At 40.4% G+C, this 25273-nt stretch overlaps 1 protein-coding gene across 2 annotated transcripts in view; it reads right to left on the reverse strand.

Moving 5' to 3' along the window:
• Positions 1-2862: 2862 nt before the first annotated feature.
• Positions 2863-25273, reverse strand: part of GARNL3 (GTPase activating Rap/RanGAP domain like 3) — a 1096377-nt gene continuing 1073966 nt past the window's right edge. For both annotated transcript variants that reach the window (XM_086920961.1, XM_086920960.1), the window contains 3 exons: positions 16185-16394; positions 8397-8514; positions 2863-5963 (listed from right to left, as the gene is read on the reverse strand). In XM_086920961.1, the coding sequence (XP_086777087.1) occupies positions 5801-5963; positions 8397-8514; positions 16185-16394 (491 nt within the window). In that variant the 3' untranslated portion in view covers positions 2863-5800. The remainder of the gene's footprint in view (positions 5964-8396; positions 8515-16184; positions 16395-25273) is intronic.

Below are 25273 nucleotides of genomic sequence, written 5' to 3' on the forward strand. Positions count from 1 at the left end.
AATTTGCCTTCTAAGTTGGACGTGTCAGTAGATCACAGGAATTTTAACACACTGAGAGAGCTTACTTTAAAGGAAAAAAGTAATTCTTACATCTCCAAAGGTCTTTTGACAACATTCAAGTAATTGTGGTTCACATAGTTGTTAAAGAAATTGAACCATGTTCATGGTTCATTCTTCATCTATTAGTTGCTCTATCATGTTTGTCAACATACAGTGACATGGACAACTGAATGAAAAGGAAATCCATTAAAGAAGGCAACCTGAATGTCTAAGTAGGAATTAATGATAGTTCTCCAACATGATTAGGAGCCCAGTCTTTCCACACATAAAAGGTCTGTTCAGAGAATTTACATCATATACTGATAATATTGGCAGCATGGACAAAAGCCAAGAGAGAGATAATTGATGGTAGTTTCAAATTTTCGAGGATAACATTTTCCACATTAGACATAGAAACTTCAATAGTCACTCCCCACATGCCAGAGAGTTTTGTTAGCACAGATTCATTTTGGGAAGTTTAATTAAAAATTTCCTCAAAGCCCACATCTTCAAATTCTTAAATAGTCAAGGGCTTCCATACCCCACTGTAACCCAATATTACTGCAAAGTGAAATCACAGTCTACGCTGTCCGAGGGTGTGGACTCAGAAATACAAGATCAACATTGTGGAAAAGATCTCTCTTGTTCCTTTGCTCTTGAGGAAAAAGTCAATACCTACAAGTATCTATCTATGCAGGGTTTGCTTAGGACTGAGCCAGCCAGACCTATATTTAGTAAGGATTACCCGGATGCAATCTTTTGCTGCGGCTACGTGCTTTTCGATATTGATAAACTGTGATAAAGTGATGCAATGCTTTTTGTTGCCTTGCAAAATGTCAGCACACAAGCACCAAACTAAACATTATTAAATAATCCCAGTAGCTGCCATTCAGACTTGGTTCTGGCCAAATGACTCTCATAAAAAAATCATAGAATCCTGGTAGAGATGAACCACCACTTGGGTATTGTAAGTATAACTTTGAAACTCAATTTTCAGGCTCCTCAGAGGATTCAAAATCACCATCCTAGTACTGAAGGAGATGCACATTGGGCATCAATGTAATGATAAGCCCTTTGGAGCGAATGGAGCTTGTGTGATAATAGCTCATTCACACCACATTGATTACTACTGTATGTGCCAGAGTGTCTTGGGCAACATCTTAAATGATTAAAGCCATGGATAAAAAATGTGATTGCAGCCTTGAACCTCAAATTATAGATGTTAAGCAAAAAAACGTCTTTAGGAAATATCTGTGGATTTATTCAGTTATAGACTTTTAAATATTATTGGTGTATATGCATTCGTGTGTATTGTGATTTTTACTTACATGATGAATGACTTTGATAGTAATGTGGTGTGACTATATCCATTCCGAGCCTCATAGGCAGGTTGAATTCCATTGTCAACTGCAGAAGCTCAAGCTAAAAGCCTCATCTGTCAATCACAGCACCGGTTGATAGGTTCAACTAAGCCTTACATCCAATTCTTTCTTTTTCTGTTAGCATAAATTCACCAATGGCACTTGGCACTAAAATAATGTACTAGAAATCATTTTACTTCAAGTGCAGCCCTGGGCCTGACCCAAAGCTGAATAGGCTCTTAATGGGCTTGATTCACCAAGCTATGTCCATCCATAATTGAGATTTTCACTTAAAAGTTATAACTTCCACCTGCAGTACCCAGAGGTGATCAGAAATCTGCAGCCTATGACGCTTGCATCTGTGTTTGTGTGATACGACTATGGAACGTCGCATCACATCTACATTTGTAATATCTCCTTGTATGGTTAGATGTGCTCAGTTCAAGGAGAGCGTCTCAGGAGTGGCCAGCTACTGTAATGCAAACGATCTGATGCTGTGGTTGCACACATGCATTATGATTGCATTTCTTTCTCCCAATTTACTTCTAAGTGTACACCAAAACGATCTGAGTATGAAAAAATATGTGCTGTTATTGCTCTTTTCCACAGAGTGAGTGTGAATGTGTGTGTGGGGTTGAACACATATATTTATTTGATTGAGGGTGTTTATACATTCCAAGCCTATGCAAGAGAGGCAGAGGAGCAGACAGTATGCATGCAGGTTAGAGAAGGAATGACTCGCCATTTACAATAGGTCAACAAGAAATTACAATAAACAGGTTAGCCAAAACTGCAAACATTTCAGGACAGGGTCGATGATCTGGAGAAGGGGGAGGATATGTGGGTTAGTGTCAGGAATAAAGGAGGGTTTTAAGTTCAATTATAGGGGTCAGAAGAAAAGAGGCAGTCTCACAAAAAGGTTGTGGGGGGTGTTCCAAAGGTTGGGAACATAGATGGATATATTCTTACTACTTCTCTTCTTTTTGCTTGCCTGAGATACCATGCAACTCATCATGGATAAGTACTGCAAATACCAAATCCAATTTACTAACATAGCTTTGTGTATGCACAGATAGGTTTCATGTACAGAAAAAAGAAATGAATGGTTGATAATGGTTCTTTTAGTATTTTACAAATTTCTAACTATAGATGTGTGGCATCCCTGTAACTTGAAAACTATGCACAAATAATGCTTAGAAAACTGGCATGGGCCAGGACTGTTTGTGATTCATATAAACGTATAAGCCCGATGTTTGCAAATAATGAATTGCTCATGTACGCCTGGGAGATTTTTGACAAATAAAAAATATTGTCAAGTTTTGTGAAACAATTATGGAGTCTGCTGCCAGTAAGTGCATGAGACACCTCTAGATATTTATGCATTTCTTTGTGCGTCAGGCCACATGGTACTTAACTTTTTTTCAGTAGAAGGATATATTCCTGTGACAATTGAACAACTACCCACCATTACAGTCCTTTATTTGAAGATTTCACTATAGAATTGTTTCAAAATCAGTCCATTTGGTTGGCTTTATAATTTAAAAAGTACAGAGACTTAGTCTCTAAGGCAGTATTTTAAAGGAAAGTTTCAAAATAGCCAAGTAGTGCCTGATGCCACTTTTCCATAGTCAAAAATGGAATGAAAACAGTAGATCTTCTTTATCATTTAAAACTATTAGGTGCAAACAACCTTTGTATTTCATTTTTAATTAATGTGGCAGATGAGAATCCTACCACTGAATCACAAATGTACTTGAAAATGTAATATTACCTAAGAAAATTATGCCAGGTAGTATGAAGGTATTTTTGCAAGGTATTTCCACCCCATTTTGAACTTTAAACATCCGTAATAATGAAAGTTTCAACTATATTTCATTTCCCATTCCAACATACAAAACTTGAAGAGAGGAGGTAAAAATCACAGCAGGATTAAAAAGTAGGGTAAGCAAAGTTGGTTCCCCGGAATGACTTTATCGGTCATAAGAAATGCAGCCGTAAATAGTAAGGTGCATCCAGCATTAAGTGACAAAGTGCACATTATGAGGCTTTGGTGCCTCATCCAAAAATGTGTTCTTGATATATAGATCAGTGCATACAAGCTACAAAGAAGTGCCTAGATCACTTCTTTACTGAGTCTAAGCTCTAGTCGTTCTGTACAACATAATTGCTGAAAGATTGGGACTGCTGGGGTGGGGTTTCTGATATGGCATGCACATTTAAACCGTGACCCCTACCGTAAATACTACAAAATAAAAACACTTAAATATGCTGGGTCAAGGGCTTTTTTCTCCGCACATGACTCATTATTTAGGTTACTATTCGTTTTGAAGCTCTGACAGTAAATTTAGGGCTTGTAACAAAATGCTGCATTCAAAAACAGGAGTAGTACAGAAGAGAGAATGTATAGACTTCTAACATGCGGATGACCATTACATTATATCTGACAATTTATGTTTTGTGTAATTGAAAACTAAATGCTTTTCATGTTGGTGAAGCTTGACCTATTTGTAGTTGCAGACACTCTATATGCTCACAATTTTTGTTTTTTATGGAGGATACAACACTGAAGAACCTCATCCGTGCAATTACTCAGTAGAACACTAAAGAACCCAGAGGAAGACTAACATAGAGGTACCATTGTCTTTATACAGTATATTTTCTATGAGATTTTATACAGCTAACTAAAAATGAAAAAAAATAGGTGCGTATTCCATTATCAATGAGTGACTTTCAACAGTAGGGTCAAGGGATGCTGGATTTTGCAGCACAATCTTCCTTTCTATTGCATTATCACTCAATATTGTTCTCATGGGAAATAGCAGCAATGCTGCACTAAGTTCTCCATGGTATATGAATTTCTATGAAGACCTAAAGAGGCCTGCCCTTATCTTGATTTTGGTGACCCATGGGAGCTGCAGCAGGTGCTCTGTGGCTCCACTTTGTAGCTGCTGCCTCTTCAGGCACTTCCTGGAATTGTTCCTGCAGCAGTCAAGATGCCAAAATAGCAGCACGAATCACTCAAATGACCTAAGTTACTCTACAAGCTGGCACAGAGAAAGTGAACTTTGTACATCATAGGTTAGAGATTTCTAAAAGTAAAAGGAATGCACTTGATGTCTCTATTATTTGAAAATAAACATGAAGGCTCTGTTTGGCAAATTTTAACAATTGACTCCCAATATGGTAGATTTGGACTCCTTACTATTTCAAAGATCCTTGGAGATAGTAAAGGTTGTGACTTGAGGTGCAGCTCTCTCGCTGATTAGTGACCATGCGAACTGAAAGTATTGCTAGCTTGGACTTTTGCGTTAAAGGAGAAACAACTATACATTTAGACCTCTCTAAAACACAAAATAGTTACTGTGACCATCAAGCACTGAGAAAATGTAAGTAGTGGGATGCTCAATTTCACCCAAATGGTTCCTGTGTTTTAAACAATTATAGTAAATTAATATGTTTTGGTACTGAAAATACTCGGTCTAATTCACAAACTGTGAGCGAGTGTAGTTTACTCATAAAGTACTCCTGAATTACAGCTCAGACCCACTTTTGTACATGTGCATAAGAGCATAGGTCTAGGACACCAGGAGTATTAAAGGGGATAACACCTTCACATTTTTACTGCTAAACTAATCACATGGCAAATATAATTCAAAAAAAGAATAATATGTAATTTTGCCTTTTTCTTCATATACTAATTATAAGGGCTTGTCAGATGGGTGTTGTACATTCCAGGATAATATTGTATTAATCAGTTAATTGGAATCCAAATTTAGAGACCTAATGTAAATAGAATTATATCATAAATGTAATTCCTTTGACTTAAATAGCAACCCTAATGGTATCAAAGATCACAGTGATATAAAAACCCAATTCAATATACCAGATCTGGTGTAGATGTTAGTCGGTTATGAGAAATCAAAGTTACCAAGAACTACTTAAGTTCTCGGTTTAGGAAGTTTGTATTTTAACTTGATATAAATATCCCACCCCTACCTTAAAAATAATATCTTCATATATAATTTATTTATAATGTGACTTGTGTGTAATAAACAATATTTGATATTGACAAAGTGTAGTGAATGTAGCGCATGACAACATATCAAGTTATTTTTTTAACATAATTACATATGTGAAGAAGAATAAATACTATTTTTAATCCATACTTTCTTTGTAAAAAAAGTAATAGAAGGTTGATTGAAGGAGAAGGATGCCTGAAGGATACTGGAAGCACATTCATTGTGTCAGAATGTGTAGTTTCTGGAGGTATTAAAGAGTGACAACCTCCAAATCTGCATCCACTTGGCACCACTTAGAGCTGTTGTGATGTTGCTATAGAGCCAAATGAACTCTGATAACAAAGGAAATAGGATGAGGAGAGACAAGAGACATGATTGTCTTCACTTCAAGTCAACAATGTCTTCATCGAAAGATGCTGTGAACTGAAATGGTCTGCTGCTTAAAGGGGGACTTCCCTCAACGCTTACATTGGTGTCAGGATCCGAACTGGTGGAATAGTGACGCTGTTCTTCAGAATTGCTTTCGAATGAACCACTGACTATCCTGCAACAAAAAAGTTTACATTGTTATTAGAAGTTCATTTTTTAAACTTACAGAAGTATTCTGAAAACTGGCCTCCTAAAGGCATAACTACCTACATCAATACATACAACTAAGTCTTTTTCAAGACCATACCTTATTTCCTGAAATCAGCATTTAATACAATATTTGTTGAGTGCTCTGAATTTTTTGAAACTATTTTGATCAAAACAATACTTTTAAAATTGCCAGCAATTTCTGCCATTGTTTTTATTAGGGAAATCATTTTAAGTAGTGCTAACCTCCATTGAGGGTTGAATGGCATCACACTATATTCAAGTTTATTACATCATGACAGAATGTTCTTAAAGACAGTAACTCTTCCATCCAAATGCATTTATCTGACCTTTTCATAAGTAGCATGTTTCCTGATGGCACCTAACAAAAACACTTTTTGCACAATATTCCACCAATGACATTAAAACTATTGGAAAAACTACTGAATAACAACTCTACTTCCTTAGAAATATAAACAATAACTGTGAATTATAGCATTTAGATGTCCGCCAAAAGAGCATAATGCTACAGTATCACACATAAGTGCCAGCTTGTACTATACTTCTTATTTAAAAACTTGTGGAAGAAATAGGGACTAAATGGATATGTGGAACCCAGCAGGCCACTGGGTAATATTAGTTGTGGAATCTCCCAGGGGTCTCCTTTTACTTATAATCACTGTTGTATAATATCTGTATACCTAAACCACATCTTTCAAACCTACAACGAGTATTTTCAAACATATTTAGTCAGGTGAATTTAAATTTGCAAAGCCTCAATTAGACTATAACAAAATATTTACTCCTAGGATGGCTGAAGAAAATCAAAGCTCACTCTCAAAATGTATTAGTTTGAAATGTAATGATTACTCTCTCAGATGAAATTAAGATTCTCTTTGTGATTTTCAGACTACTTTGTCATATTATTGAGATGGGTTTGCATGTCAATTACTCTAATTATTATTGTCATTATTGGGTGAAAGATTGACTACTGCATCCTTGTTTCCCTGTATTTTCTCCCATTTAAAGCAAGAATTATCTGTGTTCACCACAAAGCCTTATCTTTTCAACAATGACTTGTCTCACATATTAAAAAACAGTGGTGGGAGAATCATGATTGCCCAGACACAAATCACTACTAACCTGGAATTTTCCATTAATCAAAAACAGGTCTTTGCCATGATCTGCTCCTAAGATCTTAAGAGTCTCTGGGCCAGATATACGGCCTGCCAAATAGTAACTCGCAAATTGTGGAGCATTTGCGACTCACAATTTGTGAGGCGCCATTTGGCCTGTACAACAGTGTGTTTGACACTGTTTGTGATTCCCAATGGGTTCACAAATTGCGAGGCTCACAAATATTAATGAGCCTCTCGCAACTTGTGAGCCCATTGAGAATGACTGGCCCTCCTAGGGATGGTTGCCTGCTGGGCTCAGCAGACCACCATGTCTGGGACTGCTTTTAAATAAAGCAGCTTTTTTGTAAATGTAGCCCGTTATCTTTAAAGGAAAACGGGATGCATTTAAAAAAGAAAAAATATAAAGTTTTTCTTTAATTTTTTTCAGGGCAGACAGTGGTCCCTGGGACAACTGCCTTCCCTTAAAAAATAATATTAGATGCATTTGTAAAAGGGAAGGGGACCCCTGGGAATCCCTTCCCATTTGCGTATGCATTACCACCTACTTAAAGTAGGTGGTAATTTGCAAGTGTTTTGCGACTGCAATTGTGGTGCAAAACATTGGTACATAGCTTTGCAGTTGCTATTAGGAAGAGAATGTCCCTTCCTAATAGCGAGTTGCAAAAACAGTATTTTGCGAGTTGCAATTTATTGGCGAGTCGCAAAAGACAGTTTGTACATGGGCCCATGCTTTTTAGCGTGCTCAAACGGGTTTAAGACCCGTTTGAGCACGCTAAAAAGCGTCATACATCTGGCCCTTAGTCAGTTGATGTGTGACTCCCTGCCTCCACCTGGTGTCATTCTAAGAGTGAAATATGGAACTCAAATTCCACCAATATTCTTTTGCATCCACTGTGTCTGTTCATTTGTTCCTCATATGCTCTTTGTACTGTGCTCTCCTTTCTCTTGGCAGCGTTTGTGCTTTAGAAACTAAATAAAAGAATATATCTCAAACCAAATATGATTTGTTCTGTTCATCTACATTTCTATTATTAACGCCAATGAGAAATTGTTTATATTGTGTTAAATCTTTAAATCATAGACGTACTTTTCATGGATGTTATTTTTCTAATCTCAAAGGAAATAAATCTATTCCTATCAATCTGTGCATTTTAGTGTGTGACAACTCATCTTATGAATATTTAACCTTAGTTTCTACTCAGTTCTTTGCATTTATCCTTTGTGTAGATTTGTACCCCAGCTTTCAACTGTGACAGATTTACCTGTCATTGCTTGTTGACCGTACAGTTCCTTGTTTGGCTTCTCCTTCAATCCGTTTCCGGGTTATCTTCTTTTGTTTCTGGGCTCCTTCTGATTTGGATGCCGGCTCCTCCAACAGACCTACAGAAATATGACTCATAAATTAGCCCTCAAATAAGCCATTACCTTTTGGGAAAATGCACAAAGCATAGGGATACTCTTTCATTGACAATCACAGCTAAATCAAATTGAAAGACAAGTGAGCCACGTTTGATGATTAAAGTTATCCTGCTACATTTCCTGAAATGGTACCGTATTACATTTAATTGTGCTACCACTCAATATAAATTTCGAAACTCAGCAGCAGATTGTATTTTCAATTATTTAATTCCCTGGATTTTTAATTGGTGTTACTAATTTCAAGCTATACTTAGAGAACTTTCTAATATTTCCAGCTGGTTAATGTGGCTGTCGGTGATCCTGCCCCATGCCTCATATTGAGATGGTCCCAAATAAGAAAATGGTACCTTGGTTATACGGTATATGTTCTGAATTGAAATAATAAGGAATAAAGAAAAAGTATTCCCTATTTAGTGTTTATATCACTGTGACCACACTTAGTCTATTTTTATCTTTTACAGTCTCTTGTCTCGTCATGACCCACAGACACGTCAAAGGTTATTACCGAATGATTTTTATTTCATCAAATAAGAAAGTTTATATATCTCTCGTTTCCAATTTCAAAACACGTTTGTATATACAAGTAATTTTTTACATATATACAATAGAATAGAAGCCCTTCGTTTCCAAATTAGGATGTCTCACTGAAAAAATAATAAGACATTCCTATCGAGATCAAGCAGACTAATGTGAGGAAAACAACTAGGTGGAAATTATTTATACCCAATGTCTTAAAGGTCCCTCAACACATTATTTAAATTAATCCAAAATATTTATATATATCTGCTGTCTCTTTATAGTCGACGCGTTTCAGCCAATCAATTCTGGCCTCTTCAGGACTAGGGCTATTCACAATCCATCGGGTTATAGAGTCGGAAATGCTTCTCTCATGGGCTCTTTTATATATAACGCTGTGCTCGCTGTCAATCCAATTAATGGAACTATTGCGTTGCCGGTGGTTAAGCGATATGTATTTCCCGTCTACAGCATTTAGCTAGCGCTTCAAGCGCTTCTTTGTTATTTCATTTTACTTGATCGCGTGTGCTGACAAAAGTCGGCCCAGCTCGTTGCTCTCTTCCCGGGGTGTTTTGCAATGTATCTCTTCTTTTCAAAATTGGTCGTCGCTCTGTTGTGTTTGAAAACGCCATATTGAGATGGTGCCACCGGTTTCTGCTAAAGTAGGGAGCTCAGTTCAAATCCCTCTCGATTGGTGACATAGCCTTGCATGGAACGGCGCTAGCCCATACTGCAAAAGTCTTCAAGAAGTAATAGCTAAAGAGTTGTTCCAAGTCTGCATTACCAATTTGTTTGTTGTGCTACTGGTGAAATTCCAAGAATTCAGGGAAATGTCCTAACTCTTGTAAGTCTTTATTACCTTGAATTCCTTCTCTGTCTATATAAGACTTGAGAAAAATCTTCCTCAGATTCATTAAAGCAGGGAATCCTCACCTCTTTCTGAGTGCTTTTGGCCATTATTCCTAAAATGTACTGCTTCCTTGAGCATATACCTTTGCATCAAAGCAATTTTTCGGATGGTAAACTACAGAGCCGACATTCTATATTCCTGACAAATGCGATGCCCTACTGAATGCAATTTTGCTGGAATAGGAGCTGTTGAATTAAAAGCGTTTAACATAGAACTAGCTTAAGTAAATAAGCATTGAAGTGCTAATGCAGATAGGAACCCATCTGTTAAAATAAATATGAGGGGAAGAATGGGGTTTAGTCATTTATGGCATACTATATTTTTAAATGAGCTAAAAATACTCAATAAGAAAGATCTCTATCTAAGTCCAGAACCTCATTTCCACATTTTCTACCAAGGCTATCTATCCTCTCTGTCACTTCATACCTCCTCGTTTAAAAAAGTAATATTTCAATGTTTCTTTCATTGTCCATTTAAGTCTATGGTGTGGGAAAGTGGAAACCGGAGATATGATTTTTTAAAGAATAAACGCTTGCTAGTGCTTAAAAAAACAAGAGCAAAATTTTGGAATATCTGGTTGTGCTTGACCAGGACAAAGTCAAAGTTTGAGGCCAACCGCGATGGAGACCGTATTGAATACAATAAGCTGAAGGACTCGGTCAAATTTTTACCTTCGCATTCAGAAACTTTTATGGAGGATTTTCTCTCAATGTCGAGCGGGCTTCTCCAGCAGTCCAGATTCATAGCAGCTTTGTCTGCTTGGTCTAGCGGGAGCACCGGGTCAACATCTGGAAGTCTTGTGGTCCAGAGTTTTCAGCAGGATGAACCTGAAATCCAGCAAGGGTCGCGGTTCGACGTAATTGGCTGGACTCTTGACGTCGGGTTGTTCACCTTATGGAGCTTTTTCCAGAAGTTTCTCTAACCTTCTGGAACTTCTTCCTAAAGTTACCCCTGCATGTTCATAGTGTCCAAAACGCCAATCCAAGGGTCTTGAAGCTCTAAGATGGTCCTTGGTATGTTGAGACTACAATTCCTACAATGCACCTTGCCAGATCCTTAACAGTCCATTGGACGCACTCCAGGATGGGACATCTTGGTAGAGATGATGCAGCTGAGCTCTGTTAACCTGCAGTTGGCAGGGAGTCCACTCCTTAATACTTGTGACATAAATCAAAGTCCTTAGGCCTGTAATACCAGATTGTGCAACAGGTGCAGTCCTTTGGGTGCAGATCAGGGTTCCAGCAGGGCAATCCTTCTCCTCCTTGTTGTTACAGGCAGTAAATCTGAGTTGCTTGGCAACTCTTCCATATTTAATCAGTGTTCCTGGGCGTCAAGCAGGGGCCACACCTGACCAATGGGATGCAGGGTGTCACTCTCAGGTATGACCACTTCCTTCAAAGTGTGGCATATTCTTGTCTCAGAACGCACTATTCTTCTAAAACCCAACTTTCTCCAGGAGGGTTAGATCTGGCTAAGGCAACCTACTGGTGTGGCCAAGATTCTCTAATTCTCTCCTTCCAGCCCGATCACTAATCTAATTACAGGGGCTCCAGTGTGGCTGGAGATGCACGATGTGGGGATGAGCCTGTCATATCCTAAAGTGTAATTTTCCCTTTGAATTCCAGTTTGGCTACTCCATCCATATCCTGCCTTTTGATTCTGCAGTTCTTCGCCCAAAGGAAATACTTTGTCTCTCTAGCAGGCCAATTCACACCTCATTAAGACAGTTTGGCCCAACCTGGCAGAGGCTGGCCAATCAGGAAAGGGCTGCTGGAAGACTTCTTTTCTGTAATGTTTATTATAAATCTAACAGTTACAAGTTGTTGGATTTATCATAGCTATCAGTTTCAGTCTTTGAATGACATTTCTATGTCGCTCCTCTCTATGTTCACACTTAAATAAAATACTCCCATGTTAGCCAATGGAGCTAGTTTTCTACAATAAGGAACAACACAGTTTTACCCTCACTAGGGCTTATAAAACATCTTTTATAATGTCCCTTCTTATAGTTACAAAGCACTGTACCCCCAGGGGCATCTAGGGGAGATCTATGCGGTGACTTATATGTAAAAATAAGATAGTTTGCGACTTTGGAAGTATCTTTAAATTGAAAGTCCAATTTGCATATAATGTCATATAAGCGTAGCCTGAAAAGCAGTGCTGCTTTAAAATGACAGCGGGCAACCCAGTATTGCACATTTAAGTGCATTAAGTGAAATGAAATTAAATGAAAAGAGGGGTTTTATAAAGCGCGTGTATGCCAGTGGCGTCTTAGCGCTGGACTATCAAGAGTACCAGGAATAAAGTGGGGGAGATTAAACAGAATAATGCAGCTGGGTATTAGAACAACCAGGATTTAAGATCCCGCCAAAATTGGGATACGTTTTTTTGAGTTCTAAGATGTAGGGGCATGGAATTCCATAACTTAGGGGCTAGGTATTGGAAACTTCTATCACCCCATTTTAGAGTCCTTATCCTAGGGACTCTTAACAAGGACGCTGAGGCGGAGCGAAGATTTCTTGGTGGGACATACCACTCAACGTATTGTCTAATTTGTCTGGTCCATTACTGTGTAAAGACTTGCGTAGGATGCACATCGACTTGAATTTAATCCTAGCAGTAATCGGGAGCCAGTGAAGTTGCTCTCGAATCGCCAGGCTGATGGCACTGAATTTAGGTAGGCTCAACAGTAGACGCGCCACTGTGTTCTGTAGAATCTGTAGTTTGTGTGTAACACTTTGTTTGGCACCAAGGTATAGTGAGTTACAGTAGTCGATTTTCGACAGGATCAGCGCAGTGACTACCCTCTTCCTGAGAGACATCCGAATAAAGGGAAGAATTTTCCTAAGAATCTTAATCGTATAAAAACAGGAAGACGTAATATTATTGACCTGGTCAGATAGGGAAAGCTGGTCATCTACTATAATCCCCAGGTTCTTTACCTTTTTTACGGGACTAGGGCAAACTCCTGCGGTAAATCTACTAGGCCTCTAAACCTACATGCCCTTTTACATATTATAGACTTCCAGCTAGACTGTCAGTAGCAATTGTAATTACACCTAATTAGAGCACATGCCCAGGGTCTGGTTAGGAGAGACCAGGGCACAGTCAGAGTCAGAAAACCAGCACCTGGGGGCACGCGATAAAATTATCGCCGCTTTAGCGTCCATTTTCGGTCAAAAAACTGTGATAATATTATCGCACTATCAGCAATGACACGCTAGTGCGTGTTCCTGTGCCTCTGCGCCCGTTCCCTCAACGCCCAGCTTTGCAACGTTAATGACATGCAAAGTGAGCGTAAGTGACTAAAATAACATGGGAAATGTTGCTAACAGACATTTCTCCAATTATTAAGCTGCACGCAAACCTGCATAGCGATGATGAAAGTAGTGCTAAACGCGCTTATCGCAGGTTTCATTATGCCTGTTTTTAAACTGATTAAACCATTATAAGCTATTGGGTGGCGGATTATAAGGATGAGACCACCCTGCCCTATCTACAAGGATTTGACTATCGCTTTGCGATTATCGCTGGATTTCCAGCAATAATCGCATATGTTGCAGCCATCGCTGGATTTTTTATTGCATTGGAGATAAGCGTCGCTGATTGCGCGCTATCTCTGCGATAAAATCCAGCTATAATTATTCTCGTGCTATGCGCCATTAGCGATAATTATCGCCGGCTGTTGCTGATATGCCCCTTGGTAGTCAAAATGGGGGCAAGAAATGGGACAGGTTCTGATTTCTCACATATGGGAATAGATTTGTGTAGACGTCCAGCATGCTATATACCAAGCAGTTCTCGTATGCAACTAGAATTGTGCTCCAACAGATAGTTAGATATTCCTAAAGGCACATCCATTTGGACATTTTGTTTTCCATTTTCCATTTTGCTACTTTCTCCTGTAAGAAGTTGCATCTAGATAATCACTTTTATTTTTTTTATTTTTGTGTTTTATAGAGCTCAAATTTGACCCGTTAAGGTATCAGAGTGCTTTACAAGATTACATTTGTAATACAAGAATTTAGGAAGGGGGTGGAAACATTTGGGATTAAAACAAGTATATACATTTTACAAGAGCGAGAGGTCCAAGAGTCTAAGATGGGATGCCCGGAGGTGTCGGGCGGATAGCATCCGTTAATCCAAGGTGTGGCCATACTTGGGTATAAAACAAGTCGCTGTGTATATTTATGTATATTTATTGTCTATAAATAATGCTGCTCTGTATACCCTATAAATGACTACAGTCAAGGGTAAATAGCTAAACCATATTTTAAAATACACAACATTGTAAATCAGACAGAAAAATGAGGCTACTATTTTAAAACACAGATAAATCTGTAAGGGACTACACAATTTTTCACTCACTTGAAACTATTTAAATGTGTATTACAACCAAATGGAAAGGAATGTTTTCGGAGACTCATTTATTTTAGAAACTTGTAGCAGTAGAGACACAACACATTTTCCTATGCATGTTCAGTTTTCTGCTCAGTAAAGTGACTGATTTTAAAGCTTTTATCTCCAGGAGCACATCAATCAGCGTGGGCAAATTTTGTGAATGATGTGAACAATTTAAAATGATCTGCAAATGTAAAAGAATTTGAAATTGGTGGCTTTACATTAAGTTAGTATCCTTATATTGATTTGTGGAAGTACAGCAAGTACAGCAAATGTAATCCACTATTGATGGCTAGTGGCCTCGGCTGAAGAACTGGTATGCGCCAACACGAAGAGAGCATACATTTGAAGCAAAAGCTTCAAGTGATTATTGAGAGTCCATTATATCGTTTTGTCTAAGAGTGGTGACAGGGTACTCCATTGTAAATCGCCTTACAAGTTTGAGCCGGGTGGACTGCATGGTCTACACCAGCAGAGTAAAATTTACTCTATCTGTGTAAAAACATTCCTCCGATGGCCAGAATGAGTGGGATCTGTCGGAGAAAGCACATCACAACATCAGCCCAATTTAGGGTGGAAGGCATTATGATTTTTTCCTATACCTCACAACCAGGTAAAACCTGACTGTTTGGGACAGGAAAAAAAGAACCCCCCCCACAATGGGACAAACATCCCATGGTGTGTTCAGCATTTGCATTTCTATTATTTAAAAGCAAACTCCAGCTTTGGGAGTTTGTTTTTTAAAACTAAAAAAAACTTTCGAAAAGTTTGACAGCATGCCATCATGTGTGAAGAAAAGGTTTGTCAAACCTTTCCAACGTTGACAGTACATGCTTTGGTGGTGGTTCCTTCCAATATATAGAAATGGCAGCAGGCTGATGTACAGCCCTCAATTTGGCAGGCGCAGTAAATGCTGGGTAAAGTCCTCCGCTACCTTGTTGGATTTTACTCCATCTAACATAACCTAAATCGGGCCCTAGATTTTTAAGAGGTTGAAGCTCCCCTTAAAAATTAACATTTCGATTTTTGCACATTTTTTTGTTCGGGAATTAAATAAAATATTTCATAATGTATGTATTTGTTTGATGTATTTTGAGGTTGAAAATGTAGAAACTGATTAGAGGGGGTTCTAACAGTGGGAAGTCAAAATATTGAGAACCAACAGCTGTAGTTCTTCATTAGAGCTTCGTGAACTTCACAGGCAACCTTAGATGAAGAAGGTATAGTGAAATGTGGATTTATACTCTAATGAGGCTGGTCCTAGGTACTAATTATAAAAGTCTCGGGGAGATATCAACCAGTTAGGAGCTAATCAAAACACACCATGTTTTAGTAGTGCACAGCTGTCAGATTAAAAATACCAGATTGTCAAGCAATTTTATATAGCGCAAACATTACCCGAAGGTGTCAGAGCGCTTTACATAAGAACCCGTTGCAAAACATAAGGATTTAGGATTACATGCGTTACATAAAAGATACAAACAGAAAAAATTGCAAATGTACGAGATGTAAAGTCACCCAAGGAAGAGATACAAACAGAAAGAAAAATTGCAAATGTACAAATGGTAAAGTTACTCAAGGAAGAGATACAAATGGATATATTCTAATAGTCACATAGGAATGGTAGAGAGTACAAAGGTCTACTGCATATACTAGTGATTAGAGTTATCTCTATATACATAGGGAAGGGATATGAATGGATATACTCTAAGAGTCACATAGGAATGGTAGAGAGTACGAAGGTCTACTGCATAAACTAGTGATTAGAGTTATCTCTATATACATAGACATTGTTATTTCTTACCCAAAAGTTCTTTCCTTGTCCGGCTTGCAATTTCCTTGATTTCCATGCGAGACAGCGACAAGGAGTGAGTGACAGGAATCGACACAATACCACTGGAAGTCGGTGTGGTGACGACCTTCGTGACTAACGGGGACTTGAGTGGCCGTTCAATGCTCCGCCCCACGAGGTTGCTCAAAGGGATCTTGTACAAGTTTTTGCACTGAATTTCACCTTGGATACCAAAGAAAAGTCATTTTAATTGCTTTGAAGCAGAAAGCATTATATGGAAATTTACAGCCAGTCTTTCAGAGAACAAGCCCCTCTCGGCAGTGTCTCTTGCACTCTAGTTTTCCAAACTCTCCTAGTCCTTTCCCACATCAGCTTGAAATACTCATTGGATGCCTTTCATTACTGTGATGAGACTACTACAGTGCACCAAAAAACAAACTGGTTGGGGATTCACAAGGAGCATGCCTGTTCTCGACTTCACCTTGGCCATATCCCATAAAAGCAAATTTACACACACACACAGAAAACAACACACATACGCATGCAAACAAATACAGTCACAGACACATATATGCATACACACACATACACACAAAGATAGGCAGTCATTAGGGTTGGGAAACGTAAATAGAAAAACACAACACTCATCTCAAAATGGCATTTGGACTGCAGTGCCCTGACAGGTGGCACTGAAGTGATGACAACAGAAAAGACAGTATGATTACAGCTGTTTTATTACCACACTGCACAGTGTCACTCATGCTATTGTTTATGCTGATGCGTTCCTGCTTATTTTTGGCCTCAAACTACTGGCAGAAAAGGTGCATATTTTTGCACTCTTACTGATTCAGAGCCAAACCAAAGAGTGTTTGTCGATTTTGTCTGCAGTTTTTTACTTGCTTTCATCAGCTTGTAACCTTTACTAAAAAATCCCAAATATGCCGTTGACCAGAGAAAGGACCTCTTCAACCACTTTCCTCTTCCATAGCACGTGAGACCTCTGAAGGGGGAAGGAGTACCAGGATGATATAAAAGAATTGAGGCATACCTCCTCACTCTCATTCCTCAAATCTGAGATCCTGGGAAGGGGGAGTAAAGGTAAGAGGGGTTATAGATAAGTAATCGAGGCCAGCCTCCGCATCTCCCTTCCTCGTGTGTTAAGGCATGGGACGAAGAAGGGGCGTAGGAGTAACATCCTTTTTGATAAGTAATCGAGGCATCCCTTCTCACCTCCCTTCCTCAAAGGTTTAGGCAAGGGATAAGGAAGGTGGAGTAGGAGTAACAGGATTATGGATAAGTAATCGAGGCATCCCTTTTCACCTCCCTTCCACATATGTTAAGGCATAGGACGAGGAAGAGGGAGTAAGAGTCGGAGCAACAGGATTATGGGTAAGTATTCTTGGCATATCTCCTCATCTCCCTTACTCGTACGTTAAGGCATGGAACGAGGAAGCAATTGAGGCATACCTCTTCACCTCCCTTCTTTTATGTCATGGCATGGGATGAAGAGGGGTGACTGAGAGCAATGGGATTACAGACACGTATTCAAGACATTCATCTTCATCACCCTTCCTCAAAAATTAAGGCATGGGATGATAAAGGGGGAGTAAGAGTTAAGGAATTATTGACAAGTAACAAGGCAAGCCTCCTTATCACTCTGCCTCGTATTTTAAGGCAGAGGACGAGGAAGAGGGAGTAGGAGTTACCAGATTATGGGTAAGTATTCTTGGCATATCTCCTCATCTCCCTTACTCATACGTTAAGACATGGAACGAGGAAGAGGGAGTAGGAGTAGGAGCAACAGGATTATGGGTAAGTATTCTTGGCATATCTCCTCATCTCCCTTACTCGTACGTTAAGGCATGGAACGAGGAAGCAATCAAGGCATACCTCTCCACCTCCCTTCTTTTATGTTATGGCATGGGATGAAGAGGGGTGACTGAGAGCAATGGGATTACAGACAAGTATTCAAGACATGCATCTTCATCACCCTTCCTCAAAAATTAAGGCATGGGTTGAGGAAGAGAGAGTAGGAGTTACCAGATTATGGGTAAGTATTCAAGGCATATCTCCTCATCTCCCTTCCTCATATGTTAAGGCAAGGGATGAAGAAGGGTGACGAGAGCAATAGAATTACAGATACTTATTCAAGGGATACATCCTCATCCTCCTTCCTCAAAGGTTTAGGCAAGGGATTAGGAAAGTGGAGTAGAAGTAACAGGATTATGGATACGTATTCGAGGCATGCTGCCTCATCACCCTTCCTTGTATGTTAACACAAGGGATGAGGAAGGGGAGTAGTAGTTACAAGATTATTGATAAGTGTTCGAGGCATGCTTCCTCATCACCCTCCCTCATATATCAGTGCGTTGGGTGAGGAAGAACGACTCATAGCAATAAGAATACTAGGAAGAAACCAAGGCATGTGTGCATGTTATTCCCGGTTTTGCTTGAAGAAAGCAAAGGATACCATGAGAAATGTTATTTGCACTGGGGATGGGACTACAGGCCCTAGATGATGATGAGTAACATGTAGCCCCATGCGTAGCTGCCTTCTGCTGAATCTCCGCCATTCTGTGGTCCTTATCATTCCAGACTGTGTAAAGTCAGGGAGCTCTCAAGCTCAGTATGTCCATCAGCTGACAGCTGAGGCGTTGCACTTTCTGATTTTAAAGCACACAAGTGCTGAAGAGATCCACTGGGCTCTGACTAGAGGAACGGAAAAGGACACTGAACACGCCTGACAGGAATGGATGACCCATGGTGCTAACACAGATCCACCAGCATCTGAACATATTTTTGTTCACACAGAAGATGATGCAAAAGCAGGTTAACAGCGTTATTTAGAACCATGTGCTAACAATGGGTGCAAAAAACACATCCACTTTGGTGACTGGGTGTTGCACCAGGTTCATACGATGGAGGAATACATAAAGAGAATGTTATTTGTCTGTCATTGAATGCACAACTTTGTGAGCAGCCAGTTAGTCATACTGTAATCTGGTAAACGCGTTGGCACAATAGGTCCATGCACAACTTGCTCTGTGCTCCAAATGGGGCTGTAAGTGCTAAGATTGATGCAGTCACATGTCTTAAAGACTACATAAATGTCTGTCGGAATATACTAGGTATGAGCGGATATTGCGGATTGGCAATCCGCGAATTTGCGGATTTGCAGATTGCCAAAATCCGCAAAATCCGCGAATCCGCGCAGATTTTTTTTTTTTATGCTCGCACGGGTTTCTGCAAGTTCGCACGCGTTTTGTACAATTTCGCAAATTGCGAAATTGTACAAAACGCGTGCGAACTTGCAGCAACCCGTGCGAACACAAAGAGAAAGAAGCTCCTGGTCACAGGAACAGCACGGGGATTGCGCTCATGAAAGTCAAGGATGCAAAGGCCTCTACCCAGCATCACAGCTGATTTTCCACGGTAGATTTGGGAAGAGGCACACCTGTCCAGCCTCGAAGACGCTCATGATTGTTTTTGGGCTAATGAATGAGTCACTGATTTTGAGCATCAACTAGTTCGAGCGACCATGCAAAGGCCGCCCTCTACCCAGCATCACAGCTGATTTTCCACGGTAGATTTGGGAAGAGGCACACCTGTCCAGCCTCGAAGACGCTCATGATTGTTTTTGGGCTAATGAATGAGTCACTGAATTTGAGCATCAACTAGTTCGAGTGACCATGTGTGTGTTACTATGCAATCGCCCCGAAGGGCGCAGGGGTCCCTTCAGTGAGCTGCAGACCTGTGCCCAGCCATGCAACTATTTTACAATGGCGCCAGCAAGCTGCCAGCGCCGTTGTAAAATAGTTACAAAGTTAGCTTGCACAGGAAGCACTTAGATAAAATAAAGCAGCACCTGCTTCGTTTTATCTAGTGGTTCCTGTGCAAGCTAACTTTGTAACTATTTTACAACGGCGCTGGCAGCTTGCTGGCGCCATTGTAAAGTAGTTATATGAGTGTGGGTTCAACTTTTGAACCCGTTACGTTCGCGGATTTTTTTTGCGGATTTTTCGGGAAACCCGCAAAATTCGCGGATTGCGGATTTCCCGAAAATCCGCAAAATCCGCGAGCGTAACGGATTTCACGCTCATGCTTAGAATATACAACTGTGTGTGCGGTGCAGTTTATAATTAAAATATCAATTTGTAGGCAGTCTGTGCCCATTTCTGACTAATGAAAAAGCAAGGGGCAATGATGTTTTAGTTTGTATCAATTGTATGTTGTCTGTATCTGTCATTGTGCTATAAAAGAAAGTGGCATGCAACTGTGACTCCTGCGACTCTACTGTAACACAAAAAGAATGCGGTAGGGGGAAGATTTACAAAAATTCATTGCAACTCAGCACAGCAGACAAAGCTGCTAGGGAGTGAAAGCTGCGCAGATAAATATTTACAACATATAGTTTGCTGATACTATCTTTCCCTGAAGTGGTGCAAGAACAGACTGTCTAGCTCCACACACACACCTATGCACCATGGTGCAACGCTGTGTGTATGTTGTCTAGTTTAGGCGTGCACTGGAAGCACCCTCTTACAGTACAAACTCCTGTGTTTAGGCAATATTTAAAACATTCTACACGTTGAATGCTTGATATACAGCAAAGTGGGACTGTTGCAGAAATAAATATACAGTTTTATTCCTCCCCAAAGGAGACTTTCTTTTTTAATGCAAACCGGTATTACAGTTTGAGCAGACAGGGTATACTGTAAAAACATGGTTGGTTATGCTGGAATTCCCAAGTACCCTTCATGTGATACTCCCTTGATGCAAAGTGCCACAAAGCAGCAAATAGCTCGATTTGTGCTAAAAAAAGGACACTTTCCTCTTCCATAGCACGTGAGGCCTCTGAAGGGGGAAGGAGTAACAGGATGATATAAAAGAATTGAGGCATACCTCCTCGCCCTCATTCCTCAAATCTGAGATCCTGGGAAGAGGGAGTAAGGGTAAGAGGGTTTATAGATGAGCAATCGAGGCCAGCCTCCGCATCTCCCTTCCGCGTGTGTTAACCGCATCGCTGCTGCGGTGATTTTTGCGCTACGCGGCTTTTTTCGAAAAGCCGCGTTAGATGACGTTAGTCATCCGCACACGCCCCCGTGGCTGATGACGAGCTGAGCTCGTCATCAGCATCGAAGGGGTTAAGGCATGGGACAAAGAAGGGCCGTAGGAGTAACATCCCTTTTGATAAATAATCGAGGCATCCCTTCTCACCTCCCTTCCTCAAAGGTTTAGGCAAGGGATAAGGAAGGTGGAGTAGGAGTAACAGGATTATGGATAAGTAATCGAGGCATACATTCTCACCTCCCTTCCACGTATGTTAAGGCATGGAACGAGGAAGAGGGAGTAGGAGTAGGAGCAACAGGATTATGGGTAAGTATTCTTGGCATATCTCCTCATCTCCCTTACTCGTACGTTAAGGCATGGAACGAGGAAGCAATCAAGGCATACCTCTTCAACTCCCTTCTTTTATGTTATGGCATGGGATGAAGAGGGGTGACTGAGATCAATGGGATTACAGACAAGTATTCAAGACATTCATCTTCATCACCCTTCCTCAAAAATTAAGGCATGGGATGAGGGAGGGGGAGTAAGAGTTACAGAATTATTGACAAGTAACAAGGCAAGCCTGATTATCACCTTTCCTCGTATTTTAAGGCAGAGGACGAGGAAGAGGGAGTAGGAGTTACCAGATTATGGTTAAGTATTCAAGGCATATCTCCTCATCGCCCTTCCTCATATATTAAGGCAAGGGATGAAGAAGGGTGAAGAGAGCAATAGAATTACAGATACTTATTCAAGGCATACATCCTCATCTCCCTTCCTCAAAGGTTTAGGCAAGGGATTAGGAAGGTGGAGTAGGAGTAACAGGATTATGGATAAGTGTTCGAGGCATACCTCCTCATCACCCTTCCTTGTATGTTAAGGCAAGGGATGAAGAAGGGGAGTAGAAGTTACACGATTATGGATAAGTGTTCGAGGCATATCTCCTCATCACCCTTCCTTGTATGTTAAGGCAAGGGATGAAGAAGGGGAGTAGAAGTTACACGATTATGGATAAGTGTTCGAGGCATATCTCCTCATCACCCTTCCTTGTATGTTAAGGCAAGGGATGAAGAAAGGTGAAGAGAGCAATAGAATTACAGATACTTATACAAGGAATACATCCTCATCTCCCTTCCTCAAAGGTTTAGGCAAGGGATTATGAAGGTGGAGTAGGAGTAACAGGATTATGGATAAGTATTCGAGGCATACCTCCTCATCACCCTTCCTTGTATGTTAAGACAAGGGATGAGGAAGGGGAGTAGTAGTTACACGATTATGGATAAGTGTGCGAGGCATATCTCCTCATCACCCTTCCGTGTATGTTAACACAAGGGATGAGGAAGGGGAGTAGTAGTTACAAGATTATGGATAAGTGCTCGAGGCATGCTTCCTTATCACCCTCCCTCATATATCAGTGCCTTGAACGACTCATAGCAATAAGAATACTATTAAGAAACCAAGGCATGTGTGTATGTTATTCCCCTTTTTGCTTGAAGAAAGTAAAGGATACCATGAGAAATGTTATTTGCAATTTGCACTTGGGATGGTACTGCGGCCCTAGAAGAGGATGAGTAACATGTAGCCCTATGCATAGCTGCCTTCTGCTGAATCTCTGCCATTCTGTGGTCCTTATCATTCCAGACTGTGTAAAGTCAGGGAGCTCTGAAGCTCCGTATGTCCATCAGCTGGCAGCTGAGGCGTTGCACTTTCTGATTTTAAAGCACACAAGTGCTGAAGAGATCCACTGGGCTCTGACTAGACTGGACACGCCTGACAGGAATGGATGACCCATGGTGCTAACACAGATCCACCAGCATTTGAACATATTTTTGTTCACACAGAAGATGACGCAAAAGCAGGTTAACAGCGTCATTTAGAACCATGTGTTAATAATGGGTGCAAAAACACATCCACTTTGGTGACTGGGTGTTGCACCAGGTTCATACGATGGAGGAATACATGAAGAGAATGTTATTTGTCTGTCATTGAATGCACAACTTTGTGAGCAGCCAGTTAGTCATACTGTAATCTGGTAAACGCGTTGGCACAATAGTTCCATGCACAACTTGCCCTCAGCTCCTAATGGGGCTGTAAGTGCTTAGATTGCTGCAGTCACATGTCTTAAAGACTACATAAATGTCCGTCGGAATATACAACTGTGTGTGCGGTGCAGTTTATAATTAAAATATCAATTTGTAGGCAGTCTATGCCCATTTCTGCTAATGAAACAGCAAGGGGCAATTATGTTTTAGTTTGTATTAATTATATGTCGTCTGTATCTGTCATTGTGCTATAAAGGAAAGTGGCATGCAACTGTGACTCCTGCGACTCTACTGTACCATAAAAAGTGTGGTAGGGGGGAGATTTACTAAAATTCATTGCAACTCAGCACAGCAGACAAAGCTGCTGGGGAGTGAAAGCTGCTCAGATAAATATTTACAACATATAGTTTGCTGATACTACCTTTTCCCTGAAGTGGTGCAAGAACAGACTGTCTAGCTCCACGCACACACCTATGCACTACGGTGCAACGCTGTGTGTATGTTGTCTAGTTTAGGTGTGCACTGGAAGCACCCTCTTACAGTACAAACTCCTGTGTTTAGGCAATATTTAAAACATTCTACACGTTGAATGCTTGATATACAGCAAAGTGGGACTGTTTGCAGAAATAAATATACATGCAGTTGTATTACTCCCCAAAGGAGGCTTTCTTTTTTAATGCAAACTGGTATTACAGTTTGAGCAGACAGGGTATACTTTAAAACATGGTTGGTTATTGTGGAATGCCCAAGTACCCTTCATGTGATACCCCCTTGATGCAAAGTGCCACAAAGCAGCAAATAGCTCGATTTGTGCTAAAAAAAAGGACACTTTTCCAGAGCAAAAAAAGTGTTCAACAATGTGTGCTGCTTTGCTCCACTTTGCTTGACTTTGTGGTAGGGGGCAGGCTGAAGTCGTGGAGTTTCACGCCGCAGAATTCCGTGGAGTTACATACAAATTCCATGGATTCCCTTAAGCGGACGGAAATCGGTATCTTGCGCTACTCGCTGATTTTTAGCATCGAGAGCTTGTTCAGCGCTGCAAAATCAGCGTGAATGGCACCATGCAGCACAACAGAGGGGCAGGTTCTATCCTGCACTCAAGTATATGTTCTGCTCGAGCAGCAGCTTTCTCAACATGAATGGTCAGACCCACGACCACCTTATTTGTGAAAATTTCACCGGGTGCCATTCTACCGCTGAAAAATCATGCGAGGACATGCAAATTCTTACTTATGCCTGCCGACGTAATGTTGGCGAGCCACGCATGAGAAACAAACCTGTAAATGCGGCAGTTGGAGGAGTTTTGTCGGAAATCAAAACTCTGCAAACTGCGCCTGCGGAGTGGACTTTATCGCCCACCCCTACTCCGCAGTGTTGCAAAGCCTTGATAAAGCTGCCCGTAGATTTTTAATCATGCCTTTAATGCTTCGGCATGATAAGAAAATTGTTTTCCCAACTATCATGAGTGTACATGTGGGATGCATTGTTCTGAAGCACGTGGAGTGCTGGTGGGTGCTCATTGAATACAGAATACAGAATGCAGAATACAGAATGCAGAATACAGAATGCAGAATACAGAATGCAGACTACTGCTGCTGGGAAGTAGTGGGCATTCCATAACTACGAAAATGCACAGACACGACTAACCAACCATTTTTGATACAGCAGTGTAAGTGTTTTGCCCTGAAAGGGCTTTAAAAATATTCCTTGTGCAGTCCGTGATTTGATCAAGTTGCCAAAGAGTCTGAAAAATGCAGGTTCTGATTAGTGTCCGGTGGCACCATGAAATGACTAGCACTGGCCAGATTTAGACAACTTGCTCCATGATACTCAGTCAAGATTCCATGTGGCCTACAGCACGGAATCCACTCTTTTGGTGGTCTCTGAATTCATTAAGGACAATCATGTTCAGCGCTAAGCAGCCATGGTCGTCCTTCTTGATTTGTCAGCGTCCTTTGATATAGTCCCCCACTCTATCCTCCGTTACAGATTATGGGATCTGGGTATCCA

This window comes from Lissotriton vulgaris, chromosome 5 (genome assembly GCF_964263255.1).
Source record: "Lissotriton vulgaris chromosome 5, aLisVul1.2, whole genome shotgun sequence".
Lineage (NCBI taxonomy): Eukaryota > Metazoa > Chordata > Amphibia > Caudata > Salamandridae > Lissotriton > Lissotriton vulgaris.